At 34.3% G+C, this 15920-nt stretch overlaps 1 protein-coding gene across 1 annotated transcript in view; it reads right to left on the bottom strand.

Annotated features, from left to right (window-relative positions):
• LOC131028626 (chaperone protein dnaJ 10) overlaps positions 1 to 7354 on the bottom strand; it is a 39971-nt gene extending 32617 nt beyond the window's left edge. The window contains exon 1 of the mRNA XM_057958929.2: positions 6920 to 7354. Coding sequence (XP_057814912.2) covers positions 6920 to 7006 — 87 coding nt within the window. The 5' untranslated portion in view covers positions 7007 to 7354. The remainder of the gene's footprint in view (positions 1 to 6919) is intronic.
• Between the last annotated feature and the right edge of the window lie 8566 nt (positions 7355 to 15920).

The raw sequence follows: 15920 nt of genomic DNA, 5'->3' as shown, positions 1-15920 counted from the left end.
GAATAAGCAAAAGCATCCAATTCAGCCTATGTGCCATCATTTGGAGGAATGATTGCATCCCTCAATGTGTAACAGATATTGTTATAGCTTTGATTGCTGTGAGACCAACAATAACCATGGTATCATGGTATCACAAATTCCAAAGAGTAGACAACTAGTACCTTACCTTTCAAAACCATGTTTATCTCATTATAATAGTGCTCAACTTAATAATCAAAGGAAAAACAAGCATCTAAGTAAAAGGTCTTGCCAAAGATACAAAAAACAAATCTCTTGAAAATGCCAAAGTTTGAAAATAATTTCCTTCTTAAGATTAAGAACAAGATCTATAAGAAAGGAGATGTCTTAAGGAACTTCACAATATTGATTATGCTACCCATCACATCTCATTTAAACCATTACTCTTATTAATTCTCCATAAATTTGAAATCCTTTTGCCACATGTTATGTTCATGAACTTCAAGCAATTATTGGGCATGAGCTTTCTTTACCAAGAGTGTTGAAAGGCCAAGAAACCATGGTAATATGAGAGTAAACCTTAAGATTAATTCACGCCTTTTTTAGGAGAAAACTCCATTCAACATCAGGGAAATTGAGGATTGAGACCAAATACATTAAGATCCCAAGCCCAATGAAAAGATTATTCTTCTTAATTAACACATGGGGAAAACAAAACCTAAGACTTTACACCAGAGAATCTAAGTGACCACAACAATGACACCTGTCACAATCTGAAGATTTAGGCCACCGGATGAAAGAGTAACAAAGGAACCCAAAACTCACAATAACCTAAGATAAAGCTTAAGACCAAGAATAAAGCGAAACAACCTCAAAAAAACACAAGCCTAAAAAAATTAAGGTAAGCAAAGGCCTGACCAAATTCACATGGATGCATCTCTAGAATTTGAGAAAAATCATAAGTCATCATTTTCAGAGTATTGGAGCTGACTAACATCATTACTTCCCTAAATGTCATTGAAGGAGAGGAGTCACCACCTTCCTCCAAAGGAAATTTCAGAAGCTGCACAATTTTAGGGTGACTGGATGCCCCAACTTTTTTGCAGGTTACTATTACTCCACTCAACTTTACCATCATAAATGCAAGTTACAGGCCCATTTCTAATCACTAGTTGCTGATTCAATCATTCCAACATAGGGCAACTGGTATTGGACAAATTATTGTAGATCGCATCAATTTCGGACACCCATTCTACCTGTCACACTGATTTATATCCATTTTATGTTGAGTAACCTCATTTGGGAGGTACCACACTAGTTTTTGGAGGGTTAGACATCATTTGTAGTCCATATGGAGGTGCAGAGGCAGATCCATCACTGCTGCAGCACATGTAGAAGCGATACATCAGTGAATTCATCTTCCATTTTGCATGTTTTCAGTACATGGTCAACTGTTCATCATATTTGCATTATTTGAGTGTGTTTACATCATTGTAGTTCAAGAATTTATGTCCAGTTTCTGCAATCAGCATTGTACTTAATGCAATTGGACAAATTATCGGATCAGAGGTTCATTTGATGTTGTCCACTACTGTTATTCTTTTATTTTTTATCAACAATATGCCAATTGATCCTACTCTAAAATTTGGTGAATGCAGTATTTCATAGTGGCTGTTCATTGACAAGAAATTTTAGTCATTCACTATTTATAACCAGAATTGCAGTTAGTTTCCACTTTGCTGGTTCAGTTGCATTTCATTCAAATTTTCAGAAAATTACAAACTATAACTTGAGGACATTACACAAAATTGCAAGAATTCACACAGTAACCCCAATTTGTAAAATTGAGCTGTTGGGTACAACATTGAACAGTAGAGATTATAGATCTCAAAAAATAAGTGAAACATAGTACGTGGAAGTCAAAATTGCAAATACATCCAACATAATCAAATGCTTACATGTCAAATAAAAATGTACACTAAAGGGGCCATAAAAGGAATCTCTTTTCCCAAAACAACCAAAATCTACAGTGCAGCTGCAAATGGTAAAACATACTTAGAAGGAACTAAACCACACCAATATATTATCACCCATGTCCCAGCAAGCAACATCCTAAACTCTGCTCACTAGCTTGTTCGAGCAATATCATTCAAAGTTTGGTTTATATAAAATAAGTAATAACTACAATGTCAGCTAGATACGCATAACTAGCTTGCAAAGTTCAAAATCTAAGGGCTTCAAAATTATCACATATAGTGAAGAGAGCAATAAAATTAATAGCCAATGTAAGGATGTGTGCCGATTGACAAAGTTTAAATTTTATACATTTTCTTTATAAGAGCAATCCTATCTGTAAGTTGCATCTAAAAATTTATATCATGTTCCTGGAAAATTTAAAGAAAATAATACAAGGCCAAAAATTTTCTCAATATTTTTGAAAACTGGTTTGAGATACAGCACAGGCCCTGAAAAGTACAATTACAGATTATTTCTATCTGGGTACAACATCTTTTTTAATGATGAAAAGTGTGGTTTCTCAAAGGAGAATCTTCTATATGACCTTTATCAATATCTTTATCATTTATTTTAAATTAATACTGAGTTAAGTTACATGTCCTTCCTAAGAGAGAGGTATATGTCTGTCATTAAGTTAGCATTTGCTGAAGTCAATATTTTTCCCCATGGAATTTTCCATTCAAAAACGAAATGAAAGCATTCTAGTAATATGCACCTTTTGGTATGCTTATACTCGTGGCATTCTGTCCTCAAAAGGAAAGTTCTTAGTTCTCTTAATCAACTACTTCTAGCAAGCAATACCAAGTATATTCAAAACAACACAGGACAAACTTCTAGGGATCTCTGGGCAAGCTATGCCACCATTTATTCTATTGATACCTTCAGTGTTGGGCAAACTTCTTCAACAGATGGTGACGGGATACTATTGATGCTCAGTCTCTGTTCTCCATCTCATTAGTTTAAGAATCATGTTGGATTTCTTATGGAAGCTCACTTACTCTAAAGTAATCGGTTGAATGTTTTTCAACACACTTTTTTTTTCTAATGAAGCACCAATCCTATAGTACATCATCAAGTGATAAGAAAGAAACAGCTAACATTTTATAAACTACCTAAAGGCTACAATCCTATCATGAGCAAGGACACCTCACCTCAGGCATAAGCTTTAGTACATACATCTAGAGTAACATCTCTCTGAAAGCTGTAAATTTGAAGGACCTCTATGAGAAGACAATTTGAATTGGGAATCTATAGAAGAGATATACCTACAAGTCTTAGAGTAATCCATATGGCGTTGCCATATTGCTAAACCATCTAGTTGCCACCCAAGAAAATTCATGCCACCAAAGAGGAAGAAATTTATGAAGTAATCCAGATGTTCTTAATGCCACTGCCTAACGATGTGATGCATTGGTTCTTCCTTTTTGCAAACTAGACAATCTTAAGTAGCAAGCCCAGGTTTCCCCAGTCTAGCAGTCACTGCAAGAATCTGGTGGATAACACATCTCACCTGCCAATCTCCAGCATCCTATGGGCCCCCATCTGTTCAGCCCTGAATCAAAAAGAGATCTGAGACAGCATTTACATATAGCAAATTAATCTTAAAGCATATATAAGTTTCACTGTAGCACATCTTTAGTCCTTCCATGTAGGTCCCCAAACTTCAAATTGCATTTTAAGCAGAAAGGGCTGAGGAATCATATTACTCTTCATGTAAGACAGACTTATCAACATCAGTTAGATGGAGAATATAATCCACCACTATCAATTCAAACAAAATATATAATTATTCACCCCAAAGATACCTTCATAACCAAAGCAACTTTCTAGCCAACTATTCCTCCAAACTTCAAGTTGCAACCCACTTAGCACATAATGAGGAAAGATTCCATATGAGCCTCACAACAAAGTTCCACCTAGAAAAAAACTCTTCTTATTTGCAATGCAATTCCCCCAAACTATCTGTGCCTTGCATGGCAAATTCTTTTAAAAGGAGCAAAACATTAGTATATAAAAGACCACACTCCCCCACAACATTATATAAATCAGTCAAGCATCCAATACTTAAAATTAGAGATGGAGATATCAAGGATTCTCACCACATATTTTTCCAACCTTCCACTTTCCTATGAACGCAACATCATGCACACTAGTTGCAATAAAACCAAACCCATCTTTCTCTTTCAACAATGTTAAAATTCCCAATCAGACTTGCTGTAATTAATTATTAGATATCTCTTGCCCTGTACTTAAACTTTGTTCCTCTCCATGAGAAACTTTTCAACCGATGGATAAATCTACATAAATGAAGTGATGGTGCACACTAGTTTCAATAACACCAAACCCATCTCTCTTTCAACAATGTTAAAATTCCCAATCAGGCATGCCGTAATTAAATATTAGATATCTATTGCCCTGCACTAAGACTTTATTCCTCTCCACGTGAACCTTTTCAACTGATGGATAAATCTACATAAATGAAGTGATGGAGATAAGCTTCAACCAACCGCCCAAATGAATCAAACCTATTTTTTTATCTCTGGTTTAATTTTTTACTCCTTATTTATTGCTTTGGGGATAATGATAAGTTTTGCAACAAGTAGCTCAGAAAATACACTACTCCAGCTCAGAAAAGACACTACACTTTCATTTATCAGATAACAATCATTCCAGAAAAACCAGCTGTTTGTAGTAGAAGGGCTAAGTATAGCCAATGATAGTGTCAAAAAAGTACTGAATGAAATATAATGGAATTTCTTATATGTTTCTTGGTTCCAATGTGAAGCAGATGACGGAGGCCTGCAGGAAAGACCAGAAGGAACAGCACTCAATGAAACACTTATCATCATTCTGAATGTATCCTATTGTCCATGGTTTAATAAACCATTATATTATGACTTCCAACAAAGAAAAAATCTTGGGAGGCCAAATAAACCAGCAGTCACAACTTCTACAAACATTTGCCCACAATCCAAAATATATTTCTCCTAGCTCCTGCTGCACAAAGATCACTTTATAGAAAACACAGTCATCTTGTGATGATCCATCTATGCTCTCAGATGTCATCTTTTTACCTTTAGAAGAAATGCTCTGAGAACTGAATAGTGCTAAAAACTTAGACAAACTCTTCCAATGGACAATTCAAAGGGTACGCAAGCAATACACAACATACTCCGACATTGCAACACCTGACACTACAAGAGGGATTGAATTCTGTTCCAAAAACAATGTATTGAATTGAATACTTCTGAGATGTGTTGACCTTCTACAGTTTTCCAGAAAGTTTCAGCATTGGAGGAAGACTAGTTTCTGTAAATCGCACAGCTCTGCAAAGGCTTTGGAAAGTCAAAAAGCATTAAATCCACACCAGAAAACACTTCAAGCCTTTGTTTGTGAGGATGATGAGAATTACAATATCAAGGTTTCTTGAACATTCTCACAAAATTGCAGCTGCTTTAAGCTAATTCATTTCTTTGCATTCATATAAGTATCTATTATTCACTGATAATAAGAATTTCTTTAAAAATAACATTCTATGTCAACTGTACCGAGAATTTTCAGTTCCTCCCCCTTATCAATCTGACAGAAAAAGCATCTTCCACAGTAAGATTCCCAATAATTCAGCTACGGCCATATCTAACAGGATTTGATACTGTGTCCATACTCAACCACAAATTAAAAAACCATGAGCAGAAATCCACTGATAACAATTTGCAACAGAATCTTGCTCTTAATAATTCAAAAAGTATTTTTGCAAGACAGGCAACTGTACTCCAGAACCATAGCACCAAAGACAGCAAGAAGACTAAATACCAAAATAATATCTAGAACAGAATATTTCTGATACATATTTGTATTCTACAGTAATGTCACTACGCATAGCGGTATTGATGTCTGCACAACTTCTGCAAGTTTTGCAACCATAGACTTTAAAAAAACAGCAGGCATCATAATAGAAACACTCCAAGCCTGTGCCTTCGGAGATAATCAAGGTTAAAATACAAGGGTTTCTTGAACATTTTCTCAAAATCGCAGCTATTTTTAGCTCATTCTTCGCTCTTCCTCTAAATTCATGTTTATTTTGCACCAGTAATACTAACTGCTCTAAAAGAAGATTCCGAGAACCGCTGGGAAAAGAATTCTCCCTTCTCAATCCAAAAAACATGTCCTGTCATGTTTTCACCAATAACTCGGCTGTGGCCATAAAGGTTCCTGGTTGTAGATAGATCACAGCCAAGGCATACACAATCCGGGGTATGTAATCGAGCACACGAGAAGAGTTCTTTCCATCTATTTATTGTCTTATCTACCACACAGTTTCATCCAATAGAAAATCCTGAGATGCAGTTTTTAGCAAACTTTTCATTCACAAATAGAAAAGTCTACCATGCACTTTTACTGATAAATTTCATTCACAAATAGAAAAATTCTACTGGAAAGTTTTATCAAATCTTCCTCTACAAATACAAAAGCCTGCCACACAGTTTCATCCAAATATTCATTCACGAATATCATATTCAGCGCTCCTACTTTTTCAACCCTAAGTTTCGACCTCGTGACCTAGACCTAAAAAACAGTGCTCAATTCTACAGACCCAAACAAACCCCTACTTTTCAAAAGACTAGACAAATTTACCAAACAAAAACAACAACCGAATTCCTACAGCTAATAATCAAAACGAAACAGCCAATAATCGAAAAAAAATTCTGTCAACACGCGGCAAACATATTTCTACAGCAAACTGCGAGAAACAATCTCGTTAAGAAAGGATAATCAATCCCTCCACAACTTATACCCTCAAGCACAACGAAATTAACTACGATCTTTCAAATTTGTTGCTTTGAAGTCAAAATTCATCGTACTATCCATAAAAACAACAATTAACTAATACAAAACAACAAAAGCTAATCAAGAAAAGAAAACAAATGCATATTTATCAACTGACCTTTATGTAATAAGCTTTCTTGATCTCTGCCTCAGATGCCGTTGGACTGACTCCCAACACATCGTAGTACTCAGACTCCTTCACCATTTCACCAGATTACAGACAGATCAGTAGACAAATCCACCAGATTCAGCAGATCAAATAATTTCCCCTTAATTGACGGTGACGGCCAAATATACAGAGCGCAACAACACTGAGGGCTTCTCCTCGTTTGATGCAAATGAAGAAGAGAAAAAGAAGAAAACCTTTCGCTTCGTATTCATTTTCTACTACTGAAACGCTGACCTTTACGGATGCCACGTGTTCTATGACACATACGTATGGCCTGCTACGTACGTAGGGACTACAAAATACGTAAAAATACGAATACATTCGCGAGTGATGTTTTTTTCGAAGGTTCGTTGCTTTGACGGGGAGGTAAGCGCGTATTTGAACATTCCGTTTATTTAAAGGTTGACATGTATTAAATGAAAATTTATTGAATGGGAATAATCCGGCATTGGTCCGAAGCTGAACGGTTATCCATTAACGCGGAAAAGCCGCGGTTTGGTCGTGGAAAACCCACGGTCCACCGTGTAAATTTCGCTGTGGGTCCCCCCCTTACCTTTGTTTCCGTTTGTTTTCTTTATGCCTGGGATTTGATGGCTGCTCCAATGTCGGAAGGACGGACTTTCTCTCATGTTGAAGATTTGTATTGGTGGTTTTTTTTCATGGTTTGCGTTGATTTTGAGAAAATATTTTAATAATAGTATTAATATAATTAGCATATTTATATTTTTTAAAAATTATGGAATGGGGAGATCTCAAATTTGGAAGTATATAATATTCATATATAATAGTTAAAAAAATTAATGTAATAAATTTGAAGCAAAAATTTTAACAATCAAAATGAGATAATATTAAATCTAAGAATAAAAAACAATATACACATAATAATCAAATTTGAAAACCATTCTTCTTGTCTCCTAGAGGCACATTCTTCTCGTCAACATTAAAGGCATCATCTTATAACTATGACATTTGAATTTTCTACAACCTCAAAATTTGACGAAAAAATTTGTCATTAGAGTTTTATTTTGGAGAAACTTGAATTTTGTCATTAAAGTTTTATTTTGGAGAAAGCAAAGGTGGTAATGGGCTTTTGAATTGTTCACTAGACAAAATCCTACAAAGCTCTTTTGCCTCCATTTGAATGTTACTATTGATATTTTTAACCTTCTAAGAGTATTTACTGAACTTTAATTCAAGATAAGCAAGCATAAACATAAGGAAATTGAAAACTCTTAGTATTCAATTTTCTAGATTCTATTCATAACATGCCTAATGATTTTCTTCTGATTGCTAATGCCTCCATCTCAATTTAAATAAAATTGTATATGTTGCATCTTTGATAGTATTTCTTTTTTTTTTTAAACATAGTGTTTGTACAAATATCTGTTTTTAAAACAAAAAACAACATTGGCTGACAATGAGTTCTTAGGTGCACAATTGATAGATTTTTTGTTTTTGTTTTTACAAACAAAAAACATTATCTTTCTAATAGAATTTTTATATTTCTATTTTTAAATTAAAATAAAAAATTGATTTTATCAAATTAATAACAAAAATAACCTCTATTTTGTTTTAGTTTTGCTTTTTGTTATTTAAAAACATTGTCTTCATAAAATATAGAAATTTTATTTTCTTGTTTATAAAATAAAAAACATTGCTTTAATAAAAATTAATTAAAAAAATAGAATATGTTTTGTTTCAGCTTTGTTTTTTGTTTTTATAACGAGGTTTTTTCATCCATATGTGACTATAATACATATCTAGGTGTAATAAATGGTGTAATTTATATACTAGCAATCGCACCTTAGTGTGCAATGGGTACGCAGAGGATATCTTTGATATTGTATTTAAGTTAGTTTTGGACGTTGAACAATATATGCAATTAACACTGTAATGTTCCTTTATTTGTACAAATTATTTTTGCAAACTCTTTTGAATTGGAAGTAACTAATAATACAATGGTGTTACGAATAAGGGAAATTATCGTATTGTAAAACTTGTACTTGTTGAGTATGAAAACGAGATATAATTAGAAAGTCAAAAATTGTACAACTTTTGTTACATGCTTGATTGTTTAACATTGATTATTGAATATTTGTAGATTTAGTAATTAATATTTTTTTAAAGGAACTATTTGTTGAATTGTTTGTAAGTTGAAAAAGTCTAGATTTAATGTATACATTATAAAGATACAAAAACAAGTGATTTATTGAACAAACCTGGAGATCTTTTCACTTGTAGTAATAATAGAATACTATTACGAATAAGTGTTCAATTATCCTTTTGTATAATTTGTAGTTGTAGAGTATGGAAAAGAGATATAATTAGAATTTGAATATTGTACAACTTTTGTTACATGCTTGTTTGTTTAACATTGATTATCAAATATTTGTAGATTTAGTAATTCAAACAAAATTAAAGGAAGTATTTGTTGAATACTTTGCAAGTTTAAAAAGTATGGTTTTAATGTATACATTTTAAAGTTGCGGAAACAAGTTCTTGAGTGAACAAATCTGGAGATCTTTTAACTTGTGTTTGTAGAACTAGTATTTGATAATGCTAGCAATCGCTCCTCCTCTTGTTTTCGACAAGCAACATATGGGTTGGTTTGCATGCGTGAATATATTTCGAATGTGAAGGTGGGGTGTATGCGGAGACTTGTGAGTTCACAAACTCTTGAGATAGCTATGAATGTCAATCCTTGACGATCAATGTTGTCGATGTCGATTGTTGCTCGTTGGAGTGTGAGCCCTTGTGATTTGTGTATAGTTAATGCCCATGCCATTTTTAGTGGTATTTAACAGCGAACACCACGACTCACAAGGGTTATAGGAACATTTTTTGGTTGATTGTGATCCCACATTGGTCCTCTATAATTTTTGAAGCGAATAACAACAAATAATGGAAGTTGAGGTGGTCTTTCTCCATGTCTATATACAATTGCTTTGACTTTTCCAAGTGCACCATTTACAAGCCATATTTCCACCCACAAATTTGAACATAACATAACCTTTTGGCCAATACATAGGAGTATGTTAGATTCAAGTTCTTCTTCTTCTGGATTTGAGCATGTTGATCCCCTAAGTTGCTCTGTTATGGATAATGCTACTGGCATTGCTGAAGATAACAACACACGTTTATTATGTGAAGACACAATTTCATTCATTGCAAATAGATGTATGGAGGATGAGAAATGAGATTGCTCTTCAGTTGTGAGTGAGGAGCTTGATCGTGACATTAGAAGTTGCCAATCCGCAATTGTAGGCTTTGCATTTCGTAAATTTGAGAGAAGGGCACGAAAACTAATTTGTGTTGGATTGTCTCCAATTTGATGAAATATTTTGTTCAAAGTTATAATTGTTGTGAAAGAACGCCATAGTATTCCCCCATAAGAAGTTGAAGCATACATAGGGATATCTTTGATTGGTGGTAGCTGCCCTAAGTCACCGAATAACATGATTGATCATCCTCCAAATGGGATATGATTTCGGCTTGGGAATGCTTCACGCAATCTGCTGTCAGTTTGTTGTAGTAGCTTTGGGCCAATGAAACTCATTTCATCTATTAGAATGTATCGAATGAAGTACATGCTCTCTTGGAATGTTGCTAGCATTTGTCCTTGTAAGGGGGGCATTTATTTTATTGGTATTCTCAAGGCAGAATGAATTGTTGATGCTTGTATGTTGAATGATGTGATACCTGTTGGTGCAAGAAGTATTAGTGGTGATTGTCCAATTGATGTTGAGCTCATCAATGCGATCTTGATGCTTTTAATCAAGTGAGACTTTCCAGTTCCATCTGTTCCTTGAACAATTATCTTAAGTAGCAGCTGCAAAGCAATGGCTTATAGGTGTGAAACAACTATATCATATGCTTTTTTTTGTTCAATAGACAGGTGAAGTTGGGTGTTTTGCTTGAGATCATAGGGATCTTGAAATTTTGGCCGATTTGAGTCTATGAAAGTAGTAGCTATTATTTCTTCTTGTGGATTTACATGAGCCTCTCCCCAATCATGGTTGAGGTCAATTCCATGTCGACCAAGCATGTCAATTCCATCAATGTGTATAGGAAGGCCTGGATATAGATTTGATAAGATTTGTCATTCATCAGGTATATCTTCTTGCATGCGGTCCTCCTAAATAGGTAGACTTCTAGTATTAGTTTCTTCATCTGGTTGCAGAGGTGTGCGTCGCACATGCCATGGTTGGTAGTAGCAAGAGAAAGTTGACCATTTTTCCATAACTTGGTCATTTGATGTACCAATATCATTCTGAATGTTGCGAAATGGATGGTATAGTAATAGTTCAGTCCAATAGAATGCTTGTAAAGCTTTGTCATCTTTTGTTGGGATGCTTGTGAATCGTGGAGTTACTTGAACAATGGTTGGTGTGGATTGTTCTTTCCATTGGTTGTGCTTGTGAGATGCTTTGAAGGTCCACTTTTGAGTGACTTGAATAAGTGACAATGTTTCTAGATGTGTAGGTCATGTCATGTAAGCTTATATATAACTTGGGGACGTGGTTGTGGATGTGGATGAGATTGAAACATGTTGAAAGTTTTTTCGGTTTACATTTAAAGAAACAAATGCCCTGCTACATATGGAGAGTGGCAATTTTAACAGAAGGTGGCAAGTCTCTTAAGCACCAATGTCTCGATCTACAAGAGTATCAGTAAGCATTTTTTTAAAGGCAATTGGGGAAGGTTTGACAAGCTCAAAATTGGTTAAAATGCGAGATACCATAGCATGGTATGTTTCAGATTTCTGTTCGGCTTTTGTTGCATATTTTGTGATATATTTTAGAACTGCATTTATTGAGAGAATAGGTTGGCAATCTACATTGGCCCTCCAAATAGAGAGTATAGATGGGTTGTGAAGATTCAAGCGGTCGTCATTTCTTGCAGGAGTATGTTTAGGTTGGTCATTGTCATTATCGGAGAGGATTGATTTGTCTTGCATGTTCCAAGGGGCTTTATAATGACAAACAAGAGATGTCCCTTTTTTCCCGAGACAAGTTTGTAGGGTGCACTTTGTGTGGCATTGTACACGGTTTGCCAATTCATTGTAGTCAGTGGAAGGGTTTGTTGTCATTATCATTCTTGTGTCCATCAAGAAAGGATCATCAATAGGAGATATGTGAATCATTATATTTCTTAATTCAATGGTTTTGGGGTTCCATGCAGAGACATATCCATCAATGTAGTCAAGTGCATTTTGTATTGATTGAATGTTATTCCGCTGTAATTTTTCAAAGTCAGGTGCTTCACGGAGCCAAATGAAACCATGGATATGTGCAGATACTTTGTGTTGCCACTCATACCTACGAAAGGAATTTTTAATGAGTAATATAAGTAACAAGTGTTGTAGTACAAGATTACAATAGTATGAGAATTATACCTATACCAATAGTCTTTTGCACCAAGGAGTTTTTCCAAGACCTCTTTACGAAATGTTGTAAATCTGTGGTGCATGTATACAGCAGTAAGGTGTGGGTTTTGAACTATATTTTGTATCCTCCATCTAGAAGCTGCATATAGATTTGTAGGTGCATTGGATGGCATGATACTATGCAAGTCTGGTCATTTTGTATCTGTTGCACTGAGGGTGAAGAATAGTGTTGGGCAACCAATCTAAATAACCATGTCAAAGAGCTCTCCTCTATGTTGGTTCCAAAATGGGCACGTGCCACAAATTGATGAGGTAAACCGCATGAGTTAGTCAGCAAGCTTGTCATCAAGCAAGTCCTTTAGTCTTTGGCGTAGATCATAAATAGTTGTTGGTAGAGAATCATCTAGTTGTCTTTGCACAAAAATAGAGGATGTGGCTTGACTTCAATGATGCATCAGTATGTTTAGTATGAAGTATCTAAATCATGGGTGTTGCCCAAATCTATTATCATGGTATCGTAGAAGATGTATAGCATATTCATGTAACTTAAATTCTTTGATGCGTTATTGTTTGAATATGGCACTTCCTTTTGGAAACAAAGTGGGAAATGCCATTGCAAACAATTCTTCAGTGGTGTATTCATTTATGGGGGATGGAGAAATGGGTGGCCAATTTAGAGTAGGAGTTTATCGTCATTTCCCTAGTTTTAGTAAAGAGCACACCTCTTCAACCTCTCCAAGTGCGGGTGGAATATTTGCCACAAATGAAGATTGTGATTCCATGTTCTCTTGTAATGTGTCATCCTCTATAATATCTGATTGTGTGAACTCTGCATCTCTTGGATCAATGGATGAAGTTGTTGCATACAGAAGGTCTGAGATGTCAGTAGAGGCAATGGGTAAAGATGTTAATGCAAGTTCATCTAACTTTACATCTTTATAATATGGGTCATTGATTATCTTATATTTCAATGCTTCATGAAAACGATCTCTACTAACATAAAATTTATATTTTTGTTGCCCAATGCTTTCCCTGTTTACTATTATTATATCCAATTCATGTATAAGCGTTGGCAAGTAAGATGTAATTGTAGTAATATCTTGAGGAAAACAAATAGTGTGGCCACTATATTTGAGTTGCCCTCCTCTAGCATAAGTAACTTGAAGTACTGGGCTAACCCTTGCAATTAACATCTCCTCGATTTGGGATAGTCTTTGCAAATAGATAGGTTGCTAATCAGGATCCATATTGTTCCATTTTGAGAATCGATGACCATTCTTTTCTAATGTGCATCTTTAACAAGTAGTTATTCCATCATTTGATGCCTGGATATCTTTCCATACAAACCAAACATGTTGACATGTTTGAGAGGCTATCCAACTTTGAACAAAATTTATTTCTAGCAATGTAATAATTTTGAAAGAAAGGTGATGGAGGTTGCATTTGGGCAAAAAGGTTGGGCTCAATTATCTATTGTAATTGAGGTGGATGTGATGGTAGACAGAAAGGATTATTAGATGAAGAGAATGCAGACGTGGAAGATTCATCGAGAAGGATGTGTTGGTTTTCTTGTCTTCTTTGGTTAATACTATCTTTCCTTGCATGGTATCGTATGCGTTGCATTTCATTTCGACGAGCATGCTTTTCTTGCATCTTTTCATTGTGTTATTCCATTTGAAGTTCCTTTGAGAATTAGGAGAATGTGATCTATCTATAAATGATGATCATGTAAATAGTATATATATAGAGAATGAAATAATGTGAATTGAAAGCATCTAGGTATTTGTAAGAATTATTTTTTCTGTTATTTTACAAAAAAATTTGCATGCATAATTTTAAATAATTTGGCCAACTATTATAACCAAACTTATGAGATAATACAATGTGGCATATAATTAAAGTAACACAAAATATCTCGATACATAAGATTAGAAAAGAGTCTAAATACATGCTATGTAACCAATGTAAATAATAATAAGGCTCCTAATAAATAATTGTTACCAATCTACTTCTAGTTTCTCTTGAATTAATGCCAAATCCTTTGCAAAATTATAAAGAGATAAACTAACTATTTCTTCCACTTAAAGTAATGTTATGTTTATCTTAATATGGATCTTACAAATCATAATCTTATCAATTTAAAATTTTACAAGAGAGCTAATGTTTTCTCCTAAAATTTACTTCAATTAAAATTAGTATTTAAATTTTCTAAAAAAAATGTTCATAGGAGAGGTTTGTTGAAAACTCATTTTCTTAATAAAGTTAATAATCCTATAAATGAGACATTGAATTCTAACTTTATTCAATTTACATAGATATGCAAACATAATTTGAAAGGACATGGGTGCCCAACTATTATATATAAGCTTAGGACATAACAAGTTATGGAAATAGAACTTTGTACTTAACAAAAAGTAAGAAATGTTTTGAGGTACAAATCAATATATGACTGTAGTTCCACATGTACTTGATGCTTTGCTAAATGGACAAAGTTAGTCTGAGATAAATAACACACACACAAGAAACCGTCAGTATTAATCAATCAAAAACTAATCTAAATAGGCATATCAAAAGAGATACTAAAAACATGAAAGCATATTTAACTAAAGAAACAAATATGATGAGGCATCTCCAAATACCTCCTAACATGCTCTTAGCTCTTTCTCCCTTGTTCCTCTCCTCTCCAAGTTCCAAAATAGTGTAGCTCTCAGCAGCTTTTTGCACTATGGATGCTTATGGAGGATTGAGATTTGGGTATTTTGCTCAAAATGTAAAATGAAAAGCTAAAATACTAGATGTTATTTAAAAATGATTGATTTTAACCAAAATAACAAGATTTTAGTTTGCTATGCTAAATGCTCTCTAAAATGCCTATAGGTTAAATGCATACCAGTTTTCAGGATTTAGATTATGAAGAAATGGGCTCTATTTATAAGAAAATTGGAGCAATGGATGGTTGCGATTGAGTAATCTCAACAAGGGTTAGGATTGAATGATTTCAAATCCATGTGAGGGCTTTCAACTCAATCCCAGGATAACAAGTGTCAATGTGAGATAGGTTGAGAGGGGAGGGAATAAGCATTAAATGTTTGATATGACCTTGGGAGTTAAAGTCAAGGTTAGTTGAATGAATAAATTCTTTATTCAAAGAATAAAGCTTTTATCCAATGGATAAACTCTTGTGCAAATGTAAAAAGGATAAATATGGTCAAAGCAATAAATGCTTGGGGGGACAAGTTTGAAATAACCATAAATGGTTATGTAAGAGACATAAATGGTCATGTAAGAGCCATTAGTGGTCTTAAAAGACTTTGGGGGTTAATTTGTTGAACACAGAAAGCATTAAATGCTTTTCAAAGACTTTTGAAGTCTTTGAGAAGTGACTTCATTTTGCTTAGGAATGCGACAATAATTAAGGGATGGATTAGGCTAATTAGGAAGGGGTTAGAAGAATCCAGAAGGGGATTAGATTTTGCAAGTGGATTTGGTGGGTGAGGGAAAATAGGATTTTATTAAAATAAAAATTCATTTATTCCAATAAATGTGTGCAAGTTGCATTTGTAG

Source organism: Cryptomeria japonica, chromosome 4, assembly GCF_030272615.1.
Source record: "Cryptomeria japonica chromosome 4, Sugi_1.0, whole genome shotgun sequence".
Classification (NCBI taxonomy): domain Eukaryota; kingdom Viridiplantae; phylum Streptophyta; class Pinopsida; order Cupressales; family Cupressaceae; genus Cryptomeria; species Cryptomeria japonica.
This window is presented reverse-complemented; position numbering and strand designations above follow the sequence as displayed.